The sequence below is a fragment of the Anabas testudineus genome, chromosome 21 (genome assembly GCF_900324465.2).
Source record: "Anabas testudineus chromosome 21, fAnaTes1.2, whole genome shotgun sequence".
NCBI classification, from domain to species: domain Eukaryota; kingdom Metazoa; phylum Chordata; class Actinopteri; order Anabantiformes; family Anabantidae; genus Anabas; species Anabas testudineus.
The window spans coordinates 19,154,801-19,178,217 of NC_046629.1; the positions used below are offsets into that span (position 1 = coordinate 19,154,801).

At 38.9% G+C, this 23,417-nt stretch overlaps 1 protein-coding gene across 1 annotated transcript; it reads right to left on the reverse strand.

Annotated features, from left to right (window-relative positions):
• Positions 1 to 14,117: 14,117 nt before the first annotated feature.
• Positions 14,118 to 17,157, reverse strand: LOC113173569 (homeobox protein engrailed-1-B-like). Its single transcript, XM_026377000.1, has 2 exons — positions 16,602 to 17,157; positions 14,118 to 14,437 (listed from the first exon to the last, which is right to left on the reverse strand). The coding sequence occupies exons 1-2, from the start codon at positions 17,155 to 17,157 to the stop codon at positions 14,118 to 14,120; spliced, it is 876 nt and encodes a 291-aa protein (XP_026232785.1).
• Between the last annotated feature and the right edge of the window lie 6,260 nt (positions 17,158 to 23,417).

Here is a 23,417-nt window from a genome sequence, read left to right on the forward strand (position 1 = left end):
GACTTACAGAACGCACACACTGTCAATCCAGATGATTATTTTGTATTACAAAGGAGGATGGGTTGGAATGCCTTAACATCCAGAATTTACAAGAGGTTGCCCTCCATTTTGAAACATCAGCAACATAAAAGCTGATCACTTGTGCCGGTCTGACATAAAATATTGACATAAAATTTGTTTGTTTGGTTGTCTTTTTGTTGTACATTAAACCTGGTACGTTGTGTGTTTTTTCTATAACTTGTTCAGTATACTGTGGTAGTATATGTGCGTCGAAATGACACAAACAAAACACGTTTTCAAAGTTTTCTTACTTGTTAGGACACAGGTCCAATTTTTCTACAGTATTAAATAGTATGTGATAATAATAAAAACATCTAAGCCAAAAGGATGGGTAAACTGCATTTATGCTGCATTTTGCACCTTTACATTCAGTATAATAATTTTAATAAAAAAACTATCCATTGCTTACAAGAAAATATTAAAAGATAATAGTTATAGTAAATAAATTATTAACAGTTGCAGACACAGAGAGACATTGCTCTGTGTTTTAGCAGAGTTAAAATCTGTCTCCATATGTTAGTTACAAACTACCAGTAGTTTGTGCAAATGTTCATGCAAAAAAATGGTAAAAATTCAATTCAGACATCCCATCTTATCTGAGACAAAATGAAAATTTGCTAATCAGCCTGTTAAAAAATAAGAATGATAGACATTATTGGGACCACCTTTTAATGTCTGGAAATAGATCCCAGCTGATTCACTCAACTGAGAGGAGGTTCAGATGTTCAGGAATAACCCTCAAACAAGCAAGTTATATAGTACATCGCTATGGACAAATTCGACACCTTCAAGCTTAACTCAAGTTTACTGCTGACCACCTCCTGAAGAAAAAGTCTTCTACTTTAAAGTTTTATGGTCAAATGATACAAAGATTAAGTTGTTGAGATATTTTGGAGGTGGAAAGGCTGTAGCCTAACTCACTGTCTTAGAATGGAGCATTGTTAGCACATACAGTAAAGCTTAAAGTGTTTGCATTAGGGAATCTGTCAACACCTAAAGATTTTCTTAAAAAAGTTGAAACTGATGAGCATTTTACCCACAACACATCTGACAATATTAGGGACAAAGAGAAATATGTTTTCAGATATTATCTTTGTAAACAGTCCTTTCTCATCTGTTACTGTCTGGTCATTGCCTCAAGCATCCGCGTCTGTGTTTTATCAGATGCTGAGGTTTGTGATGTGGGTTTGTTAGAGCTGTTGAATTGAGACATGTAGCTGAGGCACTGCTTCCCTCTGACTGATGGTACAGGAATGTTCAATCCCTTCAGGTGAAGTCAGATCTGAACCTGGGCAGCAGCCTTCCTGGCAGCTGTACATCACATGCTGCAGTTTTGCTAGGCAGCGTGTTGGTGCTTGCTTGGTGTGGGTACATTTCTAAAGGCACAGTATTTGTGTGTATTGTTTGCATGCCGATTCATGTTATGTGTATGAGTAAAGGAATATTGCATTTCTTATTTAATTGTAATGTTTGTGTTTAAAGGGCAGGATGGACTTCAACTATGTTCCCTTTGAAATTCTACTACATTTCAAACGAGGTGGTCCTAAAATCCATAAGGCTCAGAAAAAGCACATATTAATACAAGCTAAAGAAAGGAAGAGGAAGGTAAGGACAATTAAGCTGTGATTATAGAATTTAATTACAAAACACAGAACAAACAAAAGAAAAAAAATACAAATTACAGTCTTTAAGATGCAAAGCCTATTATTGTCCTCTTTGGCATTTAAATCATATTACAAAGCCACTTACTACAGCCACAAGTTACAGGCTTCATCAGGAATTTGTTGGATAGCTACCATATTTTTCAAATCAGTTTTTATTTAATTAATTCCAATATAACAAATAGTATCAAAAATATATAAATGAGCCATGAGTGGACCCTACGTACATTAAATGGTGTTAAGCAAATTTAAAGTTGAATGACCTTTTATAGGACTGAGTTTTTTGGCCACTGATACTGAGATACAGTGTGTTTGGAGGAGTAAAGGTCTAGCTGTTATAATAATATGTATATTTACATTTAGTCATTTGGCACCAAATAATAATATGTGTGAAAGAACATAAAAAGAAAGATTATTATACAGTATGAGTTTGATTATTATACACTATGAGTTTGTGTATCGGGCTGATAAGTGCATGCAGTTTCTCCTTGTGTTCAAGGTGACAAAGAAGAGTATGGTGCCTCATCTTGTGTCTATGCACTGCACTGCCGGCCCAACAGACAGGTAAAGGCCATTACCCCTGGTTTGGGAGTACTAGACACAGTCAGACGTGCCCTGATTCTAAAGCCTAAAGCTCATTCCCTCTCTGTGTGACCTTTGCCACGATCACAATGCAGCAGAAGGTTAAGGTCGATTGTTAAGGTTGACGTGTAGAACCTTGTGAAGACTTGCTTTCTTTCTTTCTGCACTCCAAGTATAAATTTGACATTCACTATACCGCTGGATAACAAATGGCAGGATGATTTACACAGTGAGAAAAATGTCACTTTCATTTGTGGGAAAAGCACAATAATGATCACAAGAGTCCTGCTCAAAGGATGTAAAGTAGCATAGGAAGTACCTGTGGGCCTCTCAGCTGCATGTTTCCTCCAAGTTGTAGCAGCAGCTCTGTCGCTAACAGTATGGCAGCACATATGGATCCCCATGTTTTTGGCAGATACCATATGGCTAATGTACCTTACAGCAAAGGTGAAAAACATTTGTCTTCAGAGAATTAACAGAACATCACCTATGAAAAGCTAAACGTGATTTCTACTCTTATATGCTGCAGTCAAATATGTTATCTAAGGTTGTCTGGCCAACTTTGTCTTTTCCACTTTTAACAATGATGAAGGCATGTTTTTGAAGCCAGTGATTATAACCTGGCTTCTTGCAGTAAATATTTTATTAAATGGCATAACCAGAGAACACAATCACTGTATGTGTAGTAAACACCATGACAGATGAAGAATTGCAACTCCTGTGCGCCATCTCTTTTGCAGCTGTGTACCTGTGACTCTTGCTGCTTTTGGAAGTTGTTATTGTCTTGTGACAATGTAAATTGTTTTTTTTAAAGGAATGCATAATAAGCAAATCCAAACAACAGAATTCCTACAAAACGTTAACAGAGGAAAACTCACAGTTTTTTTTATTGATAGGGAACTCTTGAAGTTAATGAAAATGTTAATGTCTCTGCCCAAAAAGATTTGGTTGCTGGACACTTTTTACTTAATAAAATTACATGTCATTCAACCAAAGTCTTTTTAAACATACACATGCATACATCTATATATCTGTACATTTGAATTCTCTGTGATGTGCACACGCAGATATTCTGCAACACCTGTTACCACTTACTTCTAACAGATACATGTATATTAAGTAGGCTACTGAAGTGATCTACAAAGAAACAGCTTATACAAGGAGCAAACAGTGACTGAAGGTCTATTACATTACGTTCCTAAAAAAGTGATTAAATAACAAATGTGCTGATCATCTGTACGAAAAACTTAGTACTAGTACTAGTGTATGTTCTCAGGAGGTGTAGGTGTGCTTTTAAGTGTCTCATCCAATCCAGATGTAAGGTGCTGGAAAGAGACCACACAGAGGCTCATCACGACCTCTTCAGCGTCAGTGCTTCATTTACCAGCACTACACATCTCATCTGCAGACACCATCATAAAGCCTCAATGAGTAGGTGTGCTCTGCAAACCTCTAAATGCACTCGTTTGGTTTCGTGAGGTTTCTCTGTAGACACACAAACATGAAAAAATGTGATTGACCTGCCCTCCCATACTTTCTCGCCTCCACTCCAAAAGGGGAGCTAAAAGCAAATCTGGTGCCTGCAACTGTGTAATAGTTTCCATATGATAATGCTCAGCTCAAAGGCTACCACTTTGAGAGAATATAAACCTTGGAGGTGCATATGCAGCAGTTTCCAGAGTTCAGCCCTGGGAACAAGTTGGGATTATGGGACAATGTAAGAGCTTTTATTGGCTGGATCTATCCAGCTTCTGTGAAGATCATGATTTGGCAGACCAGGGAAAGAACATGGGTTGCTAGATTCTCTCTTGTAGTTGTGCTTCCTCTTCTCTGTCTCCCTCTCTCTGTACTTTTCTGTAGGTATCATCAGCCTTGCAGTATATCTCAGGAGTGCAGTTATTGGTCCTACTGATGTGCCTAATGTTTTTTGTTGCCTGCCTTTCTCTACTCTTTCCACTCACCCCATCAGGTCGAGGCAGATGGCCACCCACCCTGAGCCTGGTTCTGCTGGAGGTTTCTTCTTCTAAAGGGAGTTTTTCCACTAGACTGTTACTTAATGCTTACTCAAATGGGATTGTTGGGTTTTCTATATAATTCTTTATACAATCATACTTTGTAAAGTCTTACACTGTATAGTGCCTTGACATAACTTCTGTTGTGATTTGGCGCTATACAAATAAAATTGAATTGAATTGATTTGATTTAGGAAGTGCTGTCAAATATGAACACACATGCAAAGAGAAAGTGGGTACAGGCAGACACAACCTTTTTCTCACATACAGAAAAAGATGTTTATAGTATTAAAAACACAAAAACATGATAGCAGGCTAATTATACAACTCTGCACCAAATGGTGTTGACATACCCACTTGTCAAATTTCATATCAGTTACAGAAGATGTGTTCCTGCATACAGGATACACTTTTAAGAGGCTCTCACACTCATTGGTGATGAGGAGCAACTGCTGCTGAATTGCAGCTTGTGCAGGCTGGCAAATGCATGTGCAGTAAGTTAATCAGTCAGTGTCTCAGAAAGCTTAAACAGACCAGCTGCACAGCTCTGTGCTCTGGAGGGTCCCCTGGAAAAGCAGCACATTTCCCCTCATGCTGGAATCAGGCAGATGATAAATTGGGATCTGACAAAGGCTGCAATTCAGTCTCGCTAAAAAGCATATAACCAATTGCTTGTGGATTAAAGATGAGCAAGAATAGAATATGCCCCACAATTTTATGTATTCTTCACTCCCCACCTACAGCAGAATCCCCCACATAGATTTCAGATTTTTCTGCTGCTCAGCTCAAAATGAACCAGGCCTGAATCTGGATTCACCTGAGCATGGACTTTGTAACATCTTCTTAGTGTTACACCACAATGCAGCTCATACCTCAAGGTCATCTGATGTCATTCTTTTCATTCATTGTGACGTGCTGCAGCTAATTGGTGTCTCTGTCACTTCTTGTAAGAGAAGCAATAGGTAATGAATTTGCCATTTTTATTTCTCAACACCACCCTAGGCTGATTGCAAATACTGCCTAGATAATTAAGTCAGCACTACCTCAATTATATCACAGCAAGAGTTGAGCTACCTTTTCTTAAAGAACAAACTGTATTTTTTCTCTCTTTTTGGTGGAATTAAACTACTAGTCCAGGCTATAGGTCACATATAGTATGCACACTGGAATACACCCCATTAATTTATGTTGCACCACCATCTTAATCAAAAATAATCCCATCAGAAATAACACACAGTACTTTAGAACTCTTCAGCAGCATCAATGTCATAACCAGTTCATACTGTTCTACATATGTTTTGTACATACCTTCTTAATCCCCATGGGGACTTTGTTGTGGACAGGCTGCTACATTTAAGGCACTCGGGGTGCAGGGTGTGTTTTCCAACACATATAACCACAAGGAACTGGGAATTGAACAACTGACCCTGCAGTTCAGGGATAATCAATCAATAAAAATGTCTAAAGATACTGTTCTACTTTCTTTTTCTTGTTTTAATGAAAACACAAAAATTGTGCCCAAAGGTCCTCAAAGTTCTCTTATAATCACACGTGAATGCAGATGCAAGCGCGCACACGCACACAATTTTCACACCTGCTAGTATTGGAGTCCAAAAATATTGTCAATGACATCATGACAACCATATGACCAGCAATGAAATCTACACTGTTCCTGTCAACTCACCACCATTTCACACTAACACTTGTTAACATTTGACGGCCCTTGTGGTTGTGTTGGTTAAATAATGTACAGTTAGTGTTCATGTTAATTAAATATGCAGGTACAGGTTCAGACACACACACACATGCAATCCAAAAACAAACACACACAGAATTCCATAGGGACCACACATAATGCTTGCTGGTGTTAAAGCTGTTAGCCACGGTCTGTGCTGAGCTCCGTTCTTAAAATGCCTCCCAGTTGTAACTTGAACTCTTTGAGGAACACATGGGATGAGCACAGCCACTCCATCTGGCTCGCTCTACTTTTTACATTATGATACTATCATACCTTAAACACATTATCATAATCAATGCAAGATCAGTGATTGTTAACTGACCTTGATCTAGTTAACAGTCCCAGTTTCCTTTTACCTTCATGTTGACTAATAAGAACATAATAAAACAACAAAACAATGGCATTAAAAGTATATAAAAAAGTATATTAAAAGAGTTTAGCAAAACCAATTTTAATGTCAACTTATCCTCCAGGATATATCTGCCAGAAAATTGACAGATTTGATGAAATGCAGAACATTGCCATGAAAACAACCTTTGTTTCTGTGTGATAATCTGAGAGCTGTACAGATGACAGATCCAAACATAAATATGTTTATTTGAAGTTGTTATCAAATATAGTTTTCACTGAAAGTCACACATTTTGGTACCAACAAACAAGAGTAAGCTAACTTCAAAGACAGAATGTATTTACCAGCAGAAAATTATGATCAGTACCACATTTTATTGTGAAAATATTAATGTACAGAGCCAATAGAATGCAAAGTGAAGCCCTGAGGTATGTATCAGGTATTAACTGTACTGTAATAGTATAGTATTTGTTAACGTTATTGTTCATAATTGTTGTTCGTATTAACACTCTGTGTGTGTGTGTGTTTGTGTGGGTGTTTGTGTGTGTGTGTGTGTGTGTGTGTGTGTGTGTGTGTGTGTGTGTGTGTGTGTGTGTGTGTGTGTGTGTGTGTAAGACATTCTCATTTACATGCTACTGATCGAAACCCTCTGTTCTGCCTTCTGTTGCTCAGTAATAACTTGTGTGCAATGCCACTGTCCATCTCTCCCCCACTGTAAACACTGTGTAACCTTTAATCAGGCAAGAATATGATAAGTTTCAATATCACAACATGGTGCGAGTCTATTATTGCCCAGAGAAGGTGCACACAGGCTCCTGCAGGAGTATTTTCATATCATGATGAGAAGCCCTTGCCTTGATTATCTATGTTTGACACCTCTATAAATGTCTGCTTTGCTGCAGCAGTGGAGAACCTCCTTGCAGTCACTCATACATATTTATGCATCATATGCTACAGCAAAGCAGGGCTATCACACAAACATAAATGATCCAATTTAGGACAAATTTAATCATTAAGCCTCTTGTACATAGAAGACAAAGAAGAGAAGCTTGTAAATGTATACTTGCTTTAACAACTCTAATGCTACATTTAATTTTAAATCTCAGATTATTCAATTTCTGTTACTGCTCTACAGGAATTACCAGAGGACATTTGAAAATGTGTCTTTTCAATTTAAAATGTGTTCTTTTCAGGAGTAAACCATTAAATTAGATCAGTGATTGATTTGATCTAGTGTCCAGAGTGACAGTTTTAGCAGGTGTAAACCAAGAGAGTTTAAATAAAATAAATAAATATGAAAAATATGAAATATAAAAAAAACTATGTCATAAATAAATAAATGTCTAAATAAAATTGTTTCAGATATGATAAAGAACAAATTTACTTTACAGTAAGTTGTAATTACCATCACAGATACTTTAAGCCACACAAGCAGTAAACAATGCTGCCATTTTGTTTAAAAAACTCTAGCTATTGTAAACAGATGATTTGGGGAAGTGCTAGTTCTGTCACTTTTATTCCTTCTTTAACCTTTCATACTGGATGCTCCAAAGATGTGGGGGAGGCAGTTTAATGGCTGTTGCTTGGAAAACAAATAAAATGTGGGGGTGTTTTGGTATTCCTCATGTCTAGCAGTTTTAGATGTATTCTGGATGGGATGTAGTTCATTTGGAGGCTTCTTTAATTAAAGACTGTTGAAACATCAGACACTACGGACAGAGAAATCACATTTAAGCTAATTTACAATAACACTGATAGCTACAACGTGTTTTATGATGTATCAACGTGATAAATTCAGCTTTGCTAATTAACTTGCAATGAGCACCAACACAAGCAAATTAACCCTCACATGAGATCAATAGTGGGATCAGAAACATTGCGAGCAGGTTGGTGCTTACCAACCTGCTGGATGGAATCAAAATGGTGTCAGCTCAGCAGGGAAGCCCAGCTCAGTCCTGTGAATGGCAATTCTGTTGAAGAACAGTGGAATTCGACCACTTAACGCTGAGCTGCTCCAGCCTGAGCTAATCCTGTTTGCATGGTTTGTCTGGGAGAAAACTAGCTTCTAAGAGGAGGTGGGCTGGTGAGCTTTAATATTCCAAAAAACCCTGAACCAGAGATGCAACCAACAAGACTTTCTGGAGACCATCTTAGGTGCATATCTGATATCTGTAGCCTGAATAGGTTTGTTTATCATAATTTGGTCATTGTTGTCTGCAGTGAGTGCTTAGGGGTTTCTGCATGAAAATCCCTCTACAGCATAATGGTATGCTCACACCCATGACTAATTAAAACTTACAGTCAGATTAAACAGTAACTGGTAACTTACAAACAGGCTAATTAAACTTGTTGTCATCTCTTTAATGGCAGACTGGCACACACCCAGTAATGAAAGAATGTGGGGGAAACATTAAGAAATTACTGCAGTGTAACTGATATCAGTTTTTCCTTCCAGTTTTATGAAACAACTGTCATCGTAATCAACAATCCCTGAATGCACGCTGCCTAGCAGACAGGCAGATAGAGGGACACACACATGTAAAACTATCTAGTTAATCCATGTATGATTTACACAGTGACACACAGCATGTTTAGCAGCAGTGTGGGAGGCCTGTACATCTCAATGGCACTTTTGTTACTCACCCATGATAAAACAATGGCGGCCATTTGTGCCACAACTGTTCTGCTGGCTCTCACAGCTCACTTGTTGACAGGCTGGTAGACAGAGAGAGGCATGTGGAGTCTGCCTCCTCCTGCACCACCCACTACTGTCGGACACTGTGTGTGTGTGTGTGCGCACTTATGAAACATGTGTAAGTCCTGATGCATGGAAAGCCCTTGCTTGTGTGTTTGTGTACTTGATTGTCTCGTCACTGTCTGCCCATGCATGCATATGTTGTTGAGGATTAAAGAGCAACTACAAATGAGTTATTGGGTTTGTGTGTGTAAATGTTTGGGTGTGGGTGGGCATTTTTTAGTCTGTGTCCCCTCAACGTGACACCAGACTGTTCAGAAATGGCTGAAGTGAACTGAACCCTGGCTGAAGTCGGGTCTAAAACAGATATAGAGCCCATCAGCAAAAATCACACATGTATTATATCACAAGTGATGTTAATTACCATATGATATAAAGGGAATGCTGCAGTGTGATCACATTCATCCTGTACATTTTGTCTCCAGTTGTGAGCTGATTTTAAACCACATCTTCTTTTGTTTAGACTAAGCTGCAATGTTTACCTAAGTGTCCATGCACTGTCTGTTGGCTTTTTACTGAAGGAAAATTTTTCAGTCTGTGAACTTTTAAATCTTAATGTGAAGTTGTTATAAGTTTCTCATTGTTTAAATTTACCAAAAAATATTGACCCGAATATTGTTATTTTACTTTAAAAATGAGTCCAGTGAACTTCTCATGTTTAAACTAAATTTAACTCATTATTATAAAATTTACTGCGTTATTACAGGAAAATAGAAAGTACATGCCATTTTCTTATTACTGTTGCTCCATTTAGGAAAAAAGGTAATCATTTATATATAATAATATAATATATAATATAACATTGTAAATGCTGATTTATTGAAAAATTGTGTGTGTGTGTGTGTATGCATGTTCTTCAGATGTAGCTGTTCTTTGCTCTAAATGTTCTGATAATTACAATGTATCCCTTTCAACTAAAATACCTGTTTTTAGTCAATCCTAGATTGAAAATAAACAGCTGTACTATATCAGTGTGGATCTTGACATCGTGCATCTATACAGTTCTTCATCAGCAGGGAGGACAGCAGCAGTCATTCTGTTTATTACCTTCATTTGCATGTAAATTAAAGCTGCTTCAATGCTGCAGGGCTGGCGGCATGGCCACCATCTATACGCTGCAGTCCTTCTGCTTCATCTGCAAACAAAGTCCAGTGCTTCACACGTACACACACACACACACACACACACACACACACACACACACACACACACACACACACACACACACACACACACACACACACACGTGTGTACAGTTCTGTGTAATTGATAGAGAAATGTTCATTTGTTTAATTGCTTTGAAATTTGCATCACACTTTGTGATTTCACACACATGCCCACACATGCTTTTATTATGCAATTATACATGCATTGAATAAAAAAGCAGATCTGAACTGTGTGAATAAATGATATTATCCTAACACTGGTTCTACTGGATAATTGGAGAGGCTCTGTGTATAAAAGCTAAGTTTCCTTTCTCTTCCCCACAGATCAGAGGCCAACAGCACAGTGGAAGAAAGCAGGTAAAGGCAAAGATCCAGCCAGCCTGTCACAACATTTACCTTTGAATTATACCTTTGACAAATTGATCTCAGCCCGGTACCCCCTGTTTTTCTTTCTTTGTGTGTGGGGTTGGGGTGCTGGGGGGTTGGGGGGCTTTTTGCAATATGTTTTGAGTGATTACAGACAAATTCTTTCTATAAGGGAATAAGGCATGAAGAATGAAGCTGTAGATGACAGATGACCTCCAGATTGGAGGAAATAGCCGGGTCATCAAGAAGATGTTCACTTGATAAGTAATGTGTTCCAAAATAATTACACAGTGAATTGCAGCAGCACCAACATGCTCTCAGTTTACCATCTCAGACGCTCTGAGCAGCTGTAAGACTAAATGTAGATAAAAATCTATCTATCTATCTATCTATCTATCTATCTATCTATCTATCTATCTATCTATCTATCTATCTATCTATCTTTCTATCCCTGTTCAAACTACAAAGATTGTGACGTTTCGGTATTTTCTCAGTTTTTGATGCAGAATTTTAAAATAATCATTGTACAAGAGATGATGGGTTATATCAAATAGTTGAAGGAAGTCGAGGCATGATTGACATCTGCAGACATTTCACAGTCTTTAAACTGCCAATAAGGAAGTGAAATCCTCTATTGTGTTTTTATTGGCAGTTTTAAATCTGTGTATTTTCCCCCCTAAAGCCTCCTGTAATTTAACTAAGATTAGGAGCATTACAGTTATTTTGAATAAAACCAGCTGGTAAATGAAAAAATAACACTGCTGCTTCACTTTCATGGAGAATTTTTAGAATTTGTTTTGTTCGTTTTTTTTGTTTTTTTGTAAAGACTGGATTCAATTTGCACAAATGACCGAAACGCTAAGTTAACTATGAATTGTGTTTTATCTAAAACTGGATTTGTTTTTTTTTTTTTTAGAAAATATATATCTCTCCTTAGAGGCAAGGTATTATTTAATAACAATCAGTAACTGAGTTTTATTTACCACCAACGTTAGATAAAGTGAAGAGGAAATAAAAAGGAGAGGATAAAAAGAATCATCGAAATAACCACAGATGTTTGTCATGTTAATTCTTTGCTATCTTACGTTTAAATATATTGATTTTATTATTGCAAATTGTAATATTACTAACGTATTTCTGCTTGATTTATATTCTCAGTGAAAAGGTTTCTTTAGCTCCTTCCGGGGATGAGACGTGGACATGGCCTCGACTCTGCTGCGCCGCTGTTTTCCGCTCGCTCTGCCCACACACACAAAGATGTTCCCTGCTGGAGCTACAGCTCCTCTGACTTTTGCGGGAGGCCTACAGAGGGCTGGCTGATGAAATGAGTGAACACAGAGAGAAGGAGAAGCAATTTCATGCTCTGCAACGCTTTGAACAGCGCTGATAGCGCCGCGCCTTGCAGTGTAAATTCACCTCCTTTCCAAACACCTATGAATATGGATTCAGTTGTCCCACTCACTTGCACCAATGAGCTGCGACCCACACACGCGCGCGCAAGCACACGCACGCTCAAACACCTTAATTTATTAATTGAATATTTGGTGTTATCCACCGCAAAAATGGCTCAGTGTTCCTCGGGTTTCCTGAGGATTTTTTTCCTCCTTCAATAGAAAAGTGTTTATTTGGAAACATGGTTTCAATGTACATCATTTCTTTCCACATATCTGACATAGTGTGATGCTGTTTATTGTGTCTGCGGGCCTGCAGGCCTCTGCAGCTCCACCTGCCACAATAAGGCAATAGCCTACCAGGGGCCAAATGCACAGTTGTGATTTTCTGTACAGTTGAAGCTTTCACTATATTCTACCCTTTTGTACGAAATGTAGTAATTCTATAGTCAGTGGACATTGAAGAAATCTTAAATTAACACGCTTTGTCCAAATGGAAGCATTATAGAGGCTATAGAAAAAGAATAACTGTAAAGTCACGAGAAAACAATAAATGACGGGAATATAACAGTGACTGTGAAGAAATTAAAAACACTGTTGTGTGCTTTTGATGGACTCTTGATTGAGTCTATGGAACATGTCTTGACTGTGGCCTCACATTTTAGGCTGGAGTAACTTATATCCCTATAACATCAATGATGGTATCTATCTATCTATCTATCTATCTATCTATCTATCTATCTATCTATCTATCTATCTATCTATCTATCCCTGTTCAAATTACAAAGATTGTGACATTTTTGTATTTGTTCTCTTTTTGATGCAGAACTTTGGAAAAATTCTTGTAACAAAGTTGATGGGCTAAAAGCAAATATTTGGACAAAGTTGAGGCATTATTGATCTCTGCAGGCATTTCACAGTCTTTAAACTACCCATAAGAAAGTGAAATCCTCTATTGTGTTTTTTATTGGCAGTTTCAAATCTGTGTATTTCGTGTGTGTGTGTGTGGGTGTGTGTGTGTGTGTGTGTGTGTGTGTGTGTGTGTGTACAGTCCCTATGCAACCCCACATAATTTCCCTAAATAATTTTTACATGTATAATTACTAAGGCATCTATATATTCCATATGGTCTAAATTTTGTTTCTACACCTTCCCCATACTGCCAGAAACCAGGGCCAATGCTCTGGTGGGAGAACACACAAGTATTCAGGTATTTGATCTATTTATTGGCTTATACATTTTCACATTGAAATAGTCTGTGTCTATAACAACACTGAATCGGTGAGTGCAGATTTGTACTATGTGCATTTTAAATTGTATAAACTCAAGATTGTAAAAATTACAGCAACAATATATGAACATGGCCTCGTGTGTTCATGGTAGGTAAGGTTTTGATTTTACTGTATCAGTTGAATATTCCTGAATGTATTAAAGCGAAATCCTGATTGTGTGTGTCCGCTTTGTCGTCTCTGTGGCGCTGCTCTGTAACTAGATGTGCAGCACTTCAAATCTGACTATAGGATTATTACACCTCTTACAAAGTCAGTGGGTCCAGAACACAATCAAACTAATGACTGATGAAGCCACTGGTTGTTCTCGTAGTGTTTAGTTGGTGTTCGTGGCTGCTGGGCCGGTGTGTACGCCGAAAGCAGCGCCGCTACAACCAAAGCAACATGAGCTAGAGGAGGTGAAGTGAAATTGCCCAGGAAGAGCCGGTTTGGGCTTATGGCTGTGGAAGAGGGCTGTTGTATTTTTTCTCTATTGTTTTTCAGACTGTCCAAGCTCTGATTTTCAGTAAAATCTTTGGTTTCACGGTGGCAGGTCTATCCGACAGTCACAAGTCTGTTTGTTCTGTGTAGAGTCACTTCTGAAGACGAGGAGAGGAAGGTGAGGAAAGGGCGACGACCCCTTTGAACACTCCCTTTCCCTTCCCGGCCTCATCATTTAATAAGATATTTTCTATTTACAATGTATACTGTGTGTGTGTGTTTGTGTGGCATAAAAACACACAGTTCTGTCTTCGCAAGGCCCGGCTCCTCAGTCGCTGTCCTCCTTGTCCTCTTGGATGGTGGTGGTGGAATGGTTGTACAGTCCCTGCGCCATCAGCTGCAGCGCCAGCCCGTTTTTGAAGCCGCTGGCTTTTTTGATTTTTGCTCGCTTGTTCTGAAACCAGATTTTGATCTGGGACTCGTTGAGGTTGAGCTCCTGGGCCAGAGACTGCCGCCGCTGCTCCGTAATGTAGCGGTTTACCTGGAACTCAGTCTTTAGTCTCTGCAGCTGTTCGGCAGTGAACGCCGTGCGCGGCCGCTTGTCCTCTTTGCCGCTTTTCGACTTTTTCAGTTTCCGTGTCCTTGGGCCTGCAGTAAGGGCGAAAGAACAGGAGAGCGGAAATATAAATATTCAGCGCATAGACTAATGAACAATAAATCATGAAATTAAATACGCATTGGCTTGATGCCTTGAGACAATATACTCACCATATGTATCTATATAGAGAGATATATATGTGTGTGTGTTTGTGTGTGTGTGTGTGTGTGTGTGCAACAACAGCAGGAATAATAATAATAATAATAATAATAATAATAATAATAATAATAATCATCGTCATCATCATCATCATCATCTGTTACTGCCTGGTGTTATATGTTATGTACAAGTCAGCAAATAGACGTTATTATTATCATTATTATTATTGTTGTTGTTAAGGAAGAAGATGTGAAGTTCTATAAGCAACATGTCACTGTATAATAATTAGTGTACAGTGTTCCATGTGAGTCTCCAGCTGAGCATCAGCTCGTCAACACACTGGTTATTGTCGCCTTGTTGTGACTGTATGAATAAATCTAACAGCCTGAAACAGTCTTAACCTCTGATACAACACAGACAGCGCACAGGTGTTTATCTTACAATAATCCCCGCAGTGCATTATTTTATGCTTTAAAAAACAAAACAAAACAAACAATGGTGTGTCAGGTGAATCGGAAAAGTGTGGATATTAAACTCGTCACACAGAGGAGCCACAGAATGAGAAAGAGACTGAAGCAAAATATAAACGTCAAAAATATTTAAAGTATTTTCTCAGAGACTTCTGTATAAATTCAAACTGATTTAGTTTCCATTCTGGGTAGACCTAGAGTGATTAATAAATCAAAACATTAGCCACTTTATTTTTATTTATTTTATCTATTTATGACATTTCTTCGTATGATTAATATTTTATTATCAACAAATCTGTTTTAGTTTTTACTAAGACTAAGAAATGCGTTAAAATAAAGTAAAAAGGAGATAATCTAATAAAAAAACAGAACAGTTATTATGGACTGCAAAACATCAGGCTTCACTGCGGATTTTCACACTTGCATTATGGCTGAAGTCAGGCCCCCTAAAAACGGTCGGTTAATGAATTCAAAATGTCTCCTGCATCGAGGCAGGGAGGGCTCGTAGCTATTATTTACCTTTAATTCCATTGTGTTTTATTCCGCCATGCTTTACTGACAGCAGCTCATAGATTCCATTTCAGTCGCTCGGACAGAACAACAGCTCAGACATTCAAAAGACTCAGTGTTAGAGCGATCACAGGAGAAAACGACTTTATATGGATTGAGAACGTCTGCTGTCGATCCATGCATCAAGTCCCTGAACCAAAACACGTGTCACACAGCTCCAAAAAAGCTCCGTGGCTAGTACCGCTGTCATGGCCACTACAATCAACGCGACGCTGCTCATTGAGATTGAACACTCAGGTGTATAAGAGAGGGTGAAGTTATTCAGTAAATCAGAGCACTCATATTCAATCAACCTGCAGATTCACGTGCACAGCAGTTCTTTTATATTTAAACCCATAGCTCTTATGTTCTGCAGCTTAAAACACAGCAACTTACAATGGCTTATTTTTTTATTTTTATTGTGCAAATAAAACTGATGAATAAGTGAAAATCACAGAGGCGGAAAAACTACTGTGCACGTTGTTATACTTAGTGATTACACTGTTACATATATTTTTCTGGAAAATGTTCAGGATCAATCAAATAAAATCAAATTCTAGCTGCAGTCTGGATTAACTCACTGTAAGTGTGTTATATTTCATATCTCGTGTCTATAATATTTGCTTCCCCGCAAAAAAGTGAGATGATTTAGAATGAAACTCTTTTAATTTAAAGCAAGGCTTTCTGACCTAAATTAGAAGTTAAATTCTAATTTAAATTAGACTTAAAATTTGAATTAAATTTAAAAGTTAGATTTGAATAATATCAACATGTATGAGTGGAAAAAAGTCTGACCTTCATGTTTGTGGTGTCAAAATGTCCCTGTAATAGCAATTATAAGTGATATAATTTTCTTATAATTTGTTTTAATTTGTTGCGGGAATTTTATTAATTTGGCATTAATGTATCTTTATGTTTCGTGTGGAAAAAAAAAACATTGAGTACATGAAACACAAAGTGAGTTTGTGGCGTTATTGTTCCTTTATGAAAGACCGAACGCTCACAGCTGGTTTTCTTCATGCAACTATTGCCTTACCAGATGAAGGCCTGTCCGAGTACCGGGTACAGTACACCCAGGCAGGCCAGAGAAGGGGTTGGGTTTCTGGAGTTGGAGCCCCGGTACCGTTTAACACCACTAGCGAGGAGGAGGTGTTCTCCCCGGCCCCGCTGCCAGTCCTCTCCTCGGCTTTCATGCCGCTGCTCCCGGTGGAGACGGCGGAGACTGCAGTTCCTCCGCCGCTGCCGTTGATCTTTTTGGGACTCGTCAAAGACGTGGAGGAGGCGGAGGACGAAGTGCTGTCACTGCTGCAGTTGGAGTCCTGGCACGGCGTCCTGGGAAGGCTTGGCCTGCTCACCACCGGGTGGACGCGCTCCCGGCCGGAGGTCTGCGCCCTGTCCCGCAGGCCCAGTTCATGCTCCTTCTTGCAGCCAAAATCCGGCCGTAAAATGTTGTCGATAAAAAAGTTGGTGGTTCTGTGGGACTGCTGGGCGACCTGCAGAGGCAGTATGGGCGGCGAAGGTAGGCTGGGAGAGGAGGAGACGCTCTCTCCCTCGCTGCTATCCGTGCTATTCAAATCTCGCTGCTCCTGCATCGCTGCTTCTTTGAAGAACGTGCCGACTGTCCCCTGAATCCACTTCCACTTAGTAGGCCTGCGTTTGTATCCAAAATGTAACTGCAGGAAGCACTAAAACGTTATTATTTTCTCACTTGGATTTTGCTTCTTAGTGTAATTATTTGCAAACTGTGGGCATCCTGTTTGAGTAAAGGCGCTCCGGCGCGTCATGGTCGGTGACTTACTATCAGACTGGCTACTGTTGCTATTGCGCGCTGCATCATACACTCAGAGCATTTTACCGCTGCATGACAGTTGGAGCTTCCTCACATCACATCACCATGCGCACATACACACACTTACACACAAACCGGAGGCGCGTGAATAACTTACAGAGCGCACTGAGCCAATCACCGACCGGGACAGTTTTGGACATGGGGTGACGACGTCCAATAATGTCAGGCGTCTCTGATCCAAGAGGGGAGCTGTGGAGCAACGAGCAGGCTTCACAGAGAATCCAAACAAGAGATTATCACCGCTCCGCGCTTTCAGCCTTGTTACAGTGTAGATGCACAAATACACACACACTGTCTGCTGGTGGTTTTGGATGAAATGCAACTACTCCATCGCTGCTTGAACCTTCAGATAGACTTTAAACTGGACAGGTACTGTGGATAGGCACATACCCTGCGTGGAAAAGAATATGATTTAGTCTTGGACCTTCGTTAATTAGCCAATTATCTGCTGAAACGTATTTTGCATTTTGCATGTCCAGGGCATAATGTTTGTTTTTTCTCACGTATAAAATCGTGCACACCACATAGACACAAATACTTGGTGGGGCCTGCGGCTGCGCACTAACCTGCACGACAAGTCACTACATCTCCCTGTTTCTTATGTTTTATCCAAACTCAATTGTACGCCTCCTACATCTTCATATGCTTCTATTTAAACACACACCTCCAGATTTAATACACACCCCACTTCCAGTGTTTCTCCTTCTTTCCAAGCTATGGTCACCATTGTCAGCCGGTATTGTTTTCTAGACCGGACTGGAAAACGCACTCTTATCTCTCCATGAGCGAGCACTGCTGGTGGATAATTTATAGGTGTTAATTACTCCATATTCCGCCTGATCTGCCGGACGTTCATCACCTGGCTGCGAGAGAAAAGCGGCTCTAAGCCTCTGTCACCGTCACAGCGCCAACACTTCATCAAGTGCGCGCAAAGTGGGCCGATTAATATAATTCAGCATAATAGGCAGACGCGCCGCAAAGGAGTCTTTTCAAGTTGTTAATAGAAAAGCTCCTGCAGCCTGAAATACAGGGAGACGTTATAAAGGAACAACTTAATTGGTGCAATTCATATTAAAACCTTTGTTTTATTTGGTTTTTATGTGGATCTAAAGGCCTCAGTGCGACCGTAAACAAATTTCCGCGCTATTTACAGGATATATAGAAACATTCACAATAACACTGTAGCCTACTGCTCATACTGCTAATCAATATCTGTCTTAAATTTCCTTTTTCTGTTTTTTTTTTTTTTTTACAGAACCTTTTCTTCTGAAGCTTTAATGGTCGTTAAGGTCATCGTAATATTGCTCTGATAATTGTGTTTAATTTAAATGTATCTAATGTTTAAGTACAGATTGTTTCAGTACAGGTTTAATATTTATTCTGTGCATCGGTGTTGTTCTTTAAGGACCTCCCAGTAAACGAACACAGACTAGCCGATGCTGAATGATATTGTTCGTGTGTTCATTAGCCACGATTATTGGCTATTTAAGACATTATTATAATTAATTTTTTTATAATCTAGTAATAATCATATGAATCCTATCTATCTATCTATCTATCTATCTATCTATCTATCTATCTATCTATCTATCTATCTATCTATCTATCTATCTATCTCTCTATCTATCTATCTATCTAATGCTAATCATTTAATAATTTATTTAATTTGAAAAATATTTGTAATGATAAATTCTAAATTAGGATTGTGAACAATCCAGACATGATAGAATTGTTGTAAATCGGGCTGCTATTTGTCAACACAATTAACATCAGATACCATCAGATAATGTGAAGTGTACTTCGACTACGAGCTGACAGCACATAACAAACTGCCAGACAATTAAAAAGAAACTGATATGCCTCCCGCTGGTTTTATTTCTAATAACAGTTTCCTAAGTAAATCCAGTCAGGCTGGTGCTGCTGGGTTTATCCACCTAATAGACTACACACACACACACACACACACACACACACACACACACACACACACACACACACACACACACACGCACACACACACACACACGCGCGCTTCTATTGTTGTGAGAGCCCTAGTTTCCATGCACTGAAACCCCCTACACTAATCTCAACCACCGTCACTAAATGCCCGATTCGTCCCTGAACCCTGAAACCAAGCATCAAAGAGCCCTTAGAGGTCGGTAAGGAAGTGAGGACAAACTGCGATGTCTTCAGTGTTCTCAAAAAGGTAAACAGACCGAGAGACGCAGGTAGCTAACTGGTGGATAACATCTGTTTCTGGATGAAGGTTTATCTTTCAGCCAGTCAGCTCTCTCATGTAAGGACGGAGGTTTAGGGCGTGTTTTCAAATGTGAAACATCCTGCAGGTTTAGTCTAGATTTTAGACGAAGATTAACGTTCGGTCGCAGATCATCTTATTATGTCACTGCAGGAAAAATGCCCCAAAAGAATACTTTATACTCCTAGAACATATAAATAAAAGGATAATGCATTTCAAATAAACCAGTTAGTCATTTAAAGTAGCCTAAATATACCTACCACCTGGACATGTTCGGGCAGGTCCGGATATTTTAGCATGGTGTCACCTATAGAGAAATTTGCTCCAGCAAATGTCTCTATAGGTGTATTTGGGATGTTTTTCTAAAGTGAAAACAACAACAACAAAGAAGAGAAATTTTATTTTAAAACCAGTGTTTCAGTATTATAAAATCAACGATTCTGCTGTGAAACTAACTTACTTTGAATTGAATAGGCGCTGATTCAATTAATGTATCTTTCTGTGTGGCTAATCACAATCCCTGTAAATAACAATAATACACATAATATCACATGTTGTAGCGCTGTAAATGTCAGCTGATCTTTATCAAAATGAAAAGTTTGAATTTCCGCTCTATCTAAAAATATTTGATGTATTTTTTATGGAATGTTAACACCAAGCGTCTTTAGGAGCTGAAAGATTCTGCTGTTGGAAACACAGACACACACCGCACAGATCAGCTGTCCAGTCCAGTATGGGCAAATGTCACAGCACCAGGTACCTTCCCGACAAGTTTATTCAGATTCAGAAGCTTATTGTTTAGAAATGTACCAAAAATGCAGTAAGTTCTTGATTATGTAAGTTTTTTTTTATTTTTTTTTTATTTTGATGATGTAAACAACAAAACAAATTAAAGATAATATATTACAATTAGCAGAATATCTATATCACGATTTTACCAGATCTGACTTAGATTAATAATTTTAAAATAATAACGACAAATTGTTAAAGTAAGCAACTGGTCCAAAAAGTTGTATGACTCTAAGGACACTGTTACTGCAACTGTAACACAAGTTAAATTCAATTTTTATTATCATACAAGTGCCTCCCAGCGCATCCCACAAACATAATGCACTGACCCAACCCAATACTGAGAGAAAATTATATCAGGCCGACATCTAGTGGTCAACGACAGTCTTGCAGAAACAGCTTCAGGAACGACACATGTTCACATATACAGGAAATAGCCTACTTACACAGGGTGCAGAAAATACGGCATGACATCTCATCCCCAGAGGCCAGAAGAAACTAATAAATTAGTCAAACCTCAAGCATGCTTAAAAGACATAAAGGCCTGGATGTCCTCCAATTTCCTTCTCCTATATCCGGACAAGACAGAGGTTATCTTGTTTTATTATTTTTGCCTAAAAATGTCAGAGACACTATGTCTAATCACATTCTCACTCTTGATGACTTAGCATTGGCCTCAAGTAATACTGTAAGAAATCTCGGAGTTATCTTTGACCAAGATATCTCCTTTACTTCATACATAAAATATAGCTCTAGGAGTGCCTTTTTTCACCTAAGAAACATTGTTAAAATTGGGAGCATCATGTCCCAAAGTGATGCTGAAACACTAGTCCATGCATTTGTTACTTCCAGACTGGACTATTGTAATTCATTATTAATAGGATGTCCCAATAACTCATTAAAAAGCCTCCAGTTAATCCAAAATGCTGCAGCCAGAGTTCTGACTGGAATTAGCAAGAGAGATCATATTTCTCCTACATTGGCTTCTCTCCATTGGCTCCCTGTAAAATCCAGAATCAAAATTAAAATTCTTCTCCTCACCTATAAAGTACTTAATAATCAGGCTCCATCTTATCTTAAAGACCTCATAGTTCCATATTTTCCAAGCAGAACTCTCCTTTCTCAAGCTGCAGGTTTACTTGTGGTTCCTAGAGTTTCCAAATGTAGAATGGGAGGCAGAGCCTACAGATATCAAGCCCCTCTCCTGTGGAACCAGCTCCCAGTTCAGGTTTGGGAGGCAGACACCCTCTCCACATTTAAGACTAGGCTTAAAACGTACCTTTTTTATAAAGCTTATAGTTAGAGATGGATCAGGTGACTCTGAATCATCTCTTAGTTATGCTGATATAAGTTAGTCTGCTGGGAGACTTCTAGTGATACACTGAGCTCCTCTCCTCTCTCCTTTCTCCTGTACCCATTCAAATGCCACCATTGCATGTGATTAACTTTGTGTCTTCACTCTCCTTTAATGTGCTTCGTCCTCTCTGTACTTTTCTGCAGGTACCCTTGGCCTGTAGCTGTATATTTACATTTACATTTGTCAGGGTAAGCATAAGGACGTCTTGCATAAGGACCCCTACAGGAGGGAGGCCACAGCTGGGATTCAAAACCCAGTCTCCAACATGGAAGGGGGTGATCTTACCACTACACTAACCAGTCGCTTAAACAATATGTATCTCCAGAATCCAGTTGACCTGACCAATGTTCTTGCTGCTTGTTGCTGTCCTGTTCTCTCTCCCCTTTGCACTCACGCCAACCGGTCGAGGTTTCTTCCTCTAAAGGGAGTTTTTCCTCTCCACTGTTGCCTAAAGCTTGCTCAAATGGGATGTTGGGTTTTCTGTATTATTTTTTGTATAATTATACTCTGTAAGGTCTTAAACCTTACACTGTAAACTGCCTTGAGATGACTTCTGTTGTGAATTGGCGCTATACAAATAAAACTGAATTGAATTGAAATTCAGCAGTTGATTACCTCAGTGGCAAAGAGAGAGAGAGAGAACAAAAGAGTGAGTGTGTATGAACAGGAGGAAAAGTGTCTGAAAGGCCTGACAGGCTACTAGTGTGCATGTTTCTGACCAAACTGCTAGAACAGATTTCATGAATGGCCTCTAGTAGAACCAGTACTAACATCCCAGCATCGTGGAGCTCAATTGGCACTTGTCAGAGAACACCAGAACTTGCAGGTCTGCCACTCATGACCTGTGCATTTTCACATTATTATTATTTTAGAGCATTGTCATTTATTATAATTTCATAACAATAACTACCTGAAGCCGTGAAATGCATATGGTGCCTTGATAGCACTTTACTTGATGTTTTTCTCCTTGACTAAGATTTTTTGTTTGCTTTGTTCCGCTTTGGATAATAGCATCTGCCAAATGACTAAATGTAAATTCCACAATGACAAACGCATTCCCAGCATTAAGAGAAACTACTACTTCAAGGACATCTGATCTGACATCTGATCTATCCCACTTAAAGGGAAATAGAGATGGGAGATAGGAGAAGGATAAAGACACCAGCACATTGCTTTTTCAGTCATTCTCTATTTTAGTGATGGGAAAATAGTGCTGTCTCCCTCTACTGGTGCCCCAAGGTGATAAGCATAACTAGAAATAGATGTTGTCCCCATCATCCCAGTGTTCCCAGTGTTCCCAGGTATTAATAAAAATAATGTGTGAAATGAAACCAAAACACAAAGCAACTTTTCCACTTACAATTTGCTTGATACAGTGAAATGTCACAATCCAGAACTCTTGTTATACATTTTCATTTATAGGTAAATACACAGTCCTTATTTTCAACCTGCAGTGTCCACTCATTTAAGCAGAGTTACATTGTTTCATTATGTTTCATTGTTATGACGCAGTCCATTCCTGCCTTGTTAACAGTTATCTCTTGCAGTTTGCTTAAGTTACCTACATTCTGCTTTCACAAAGTTCTGTGAATGTGTAATG

Excerpts from the sequence above, each read along its gene's own strand:
- LOC113173569 (XM_026377000.1), bottom strand. The coding sequence starts at position 17,157 with ATGCAGGAGCAGCGAGATTTGAATAGCACGGATAGCAGCGAGGGAGAG. Across the intron at positions 14,438-16,601 it reads CTCGGACAGGCCTTCATCTG|GCCCAAGGACACGGAAACTG; the intron begins GTAAGGCAATAG and ends CCCTTACTGCAG.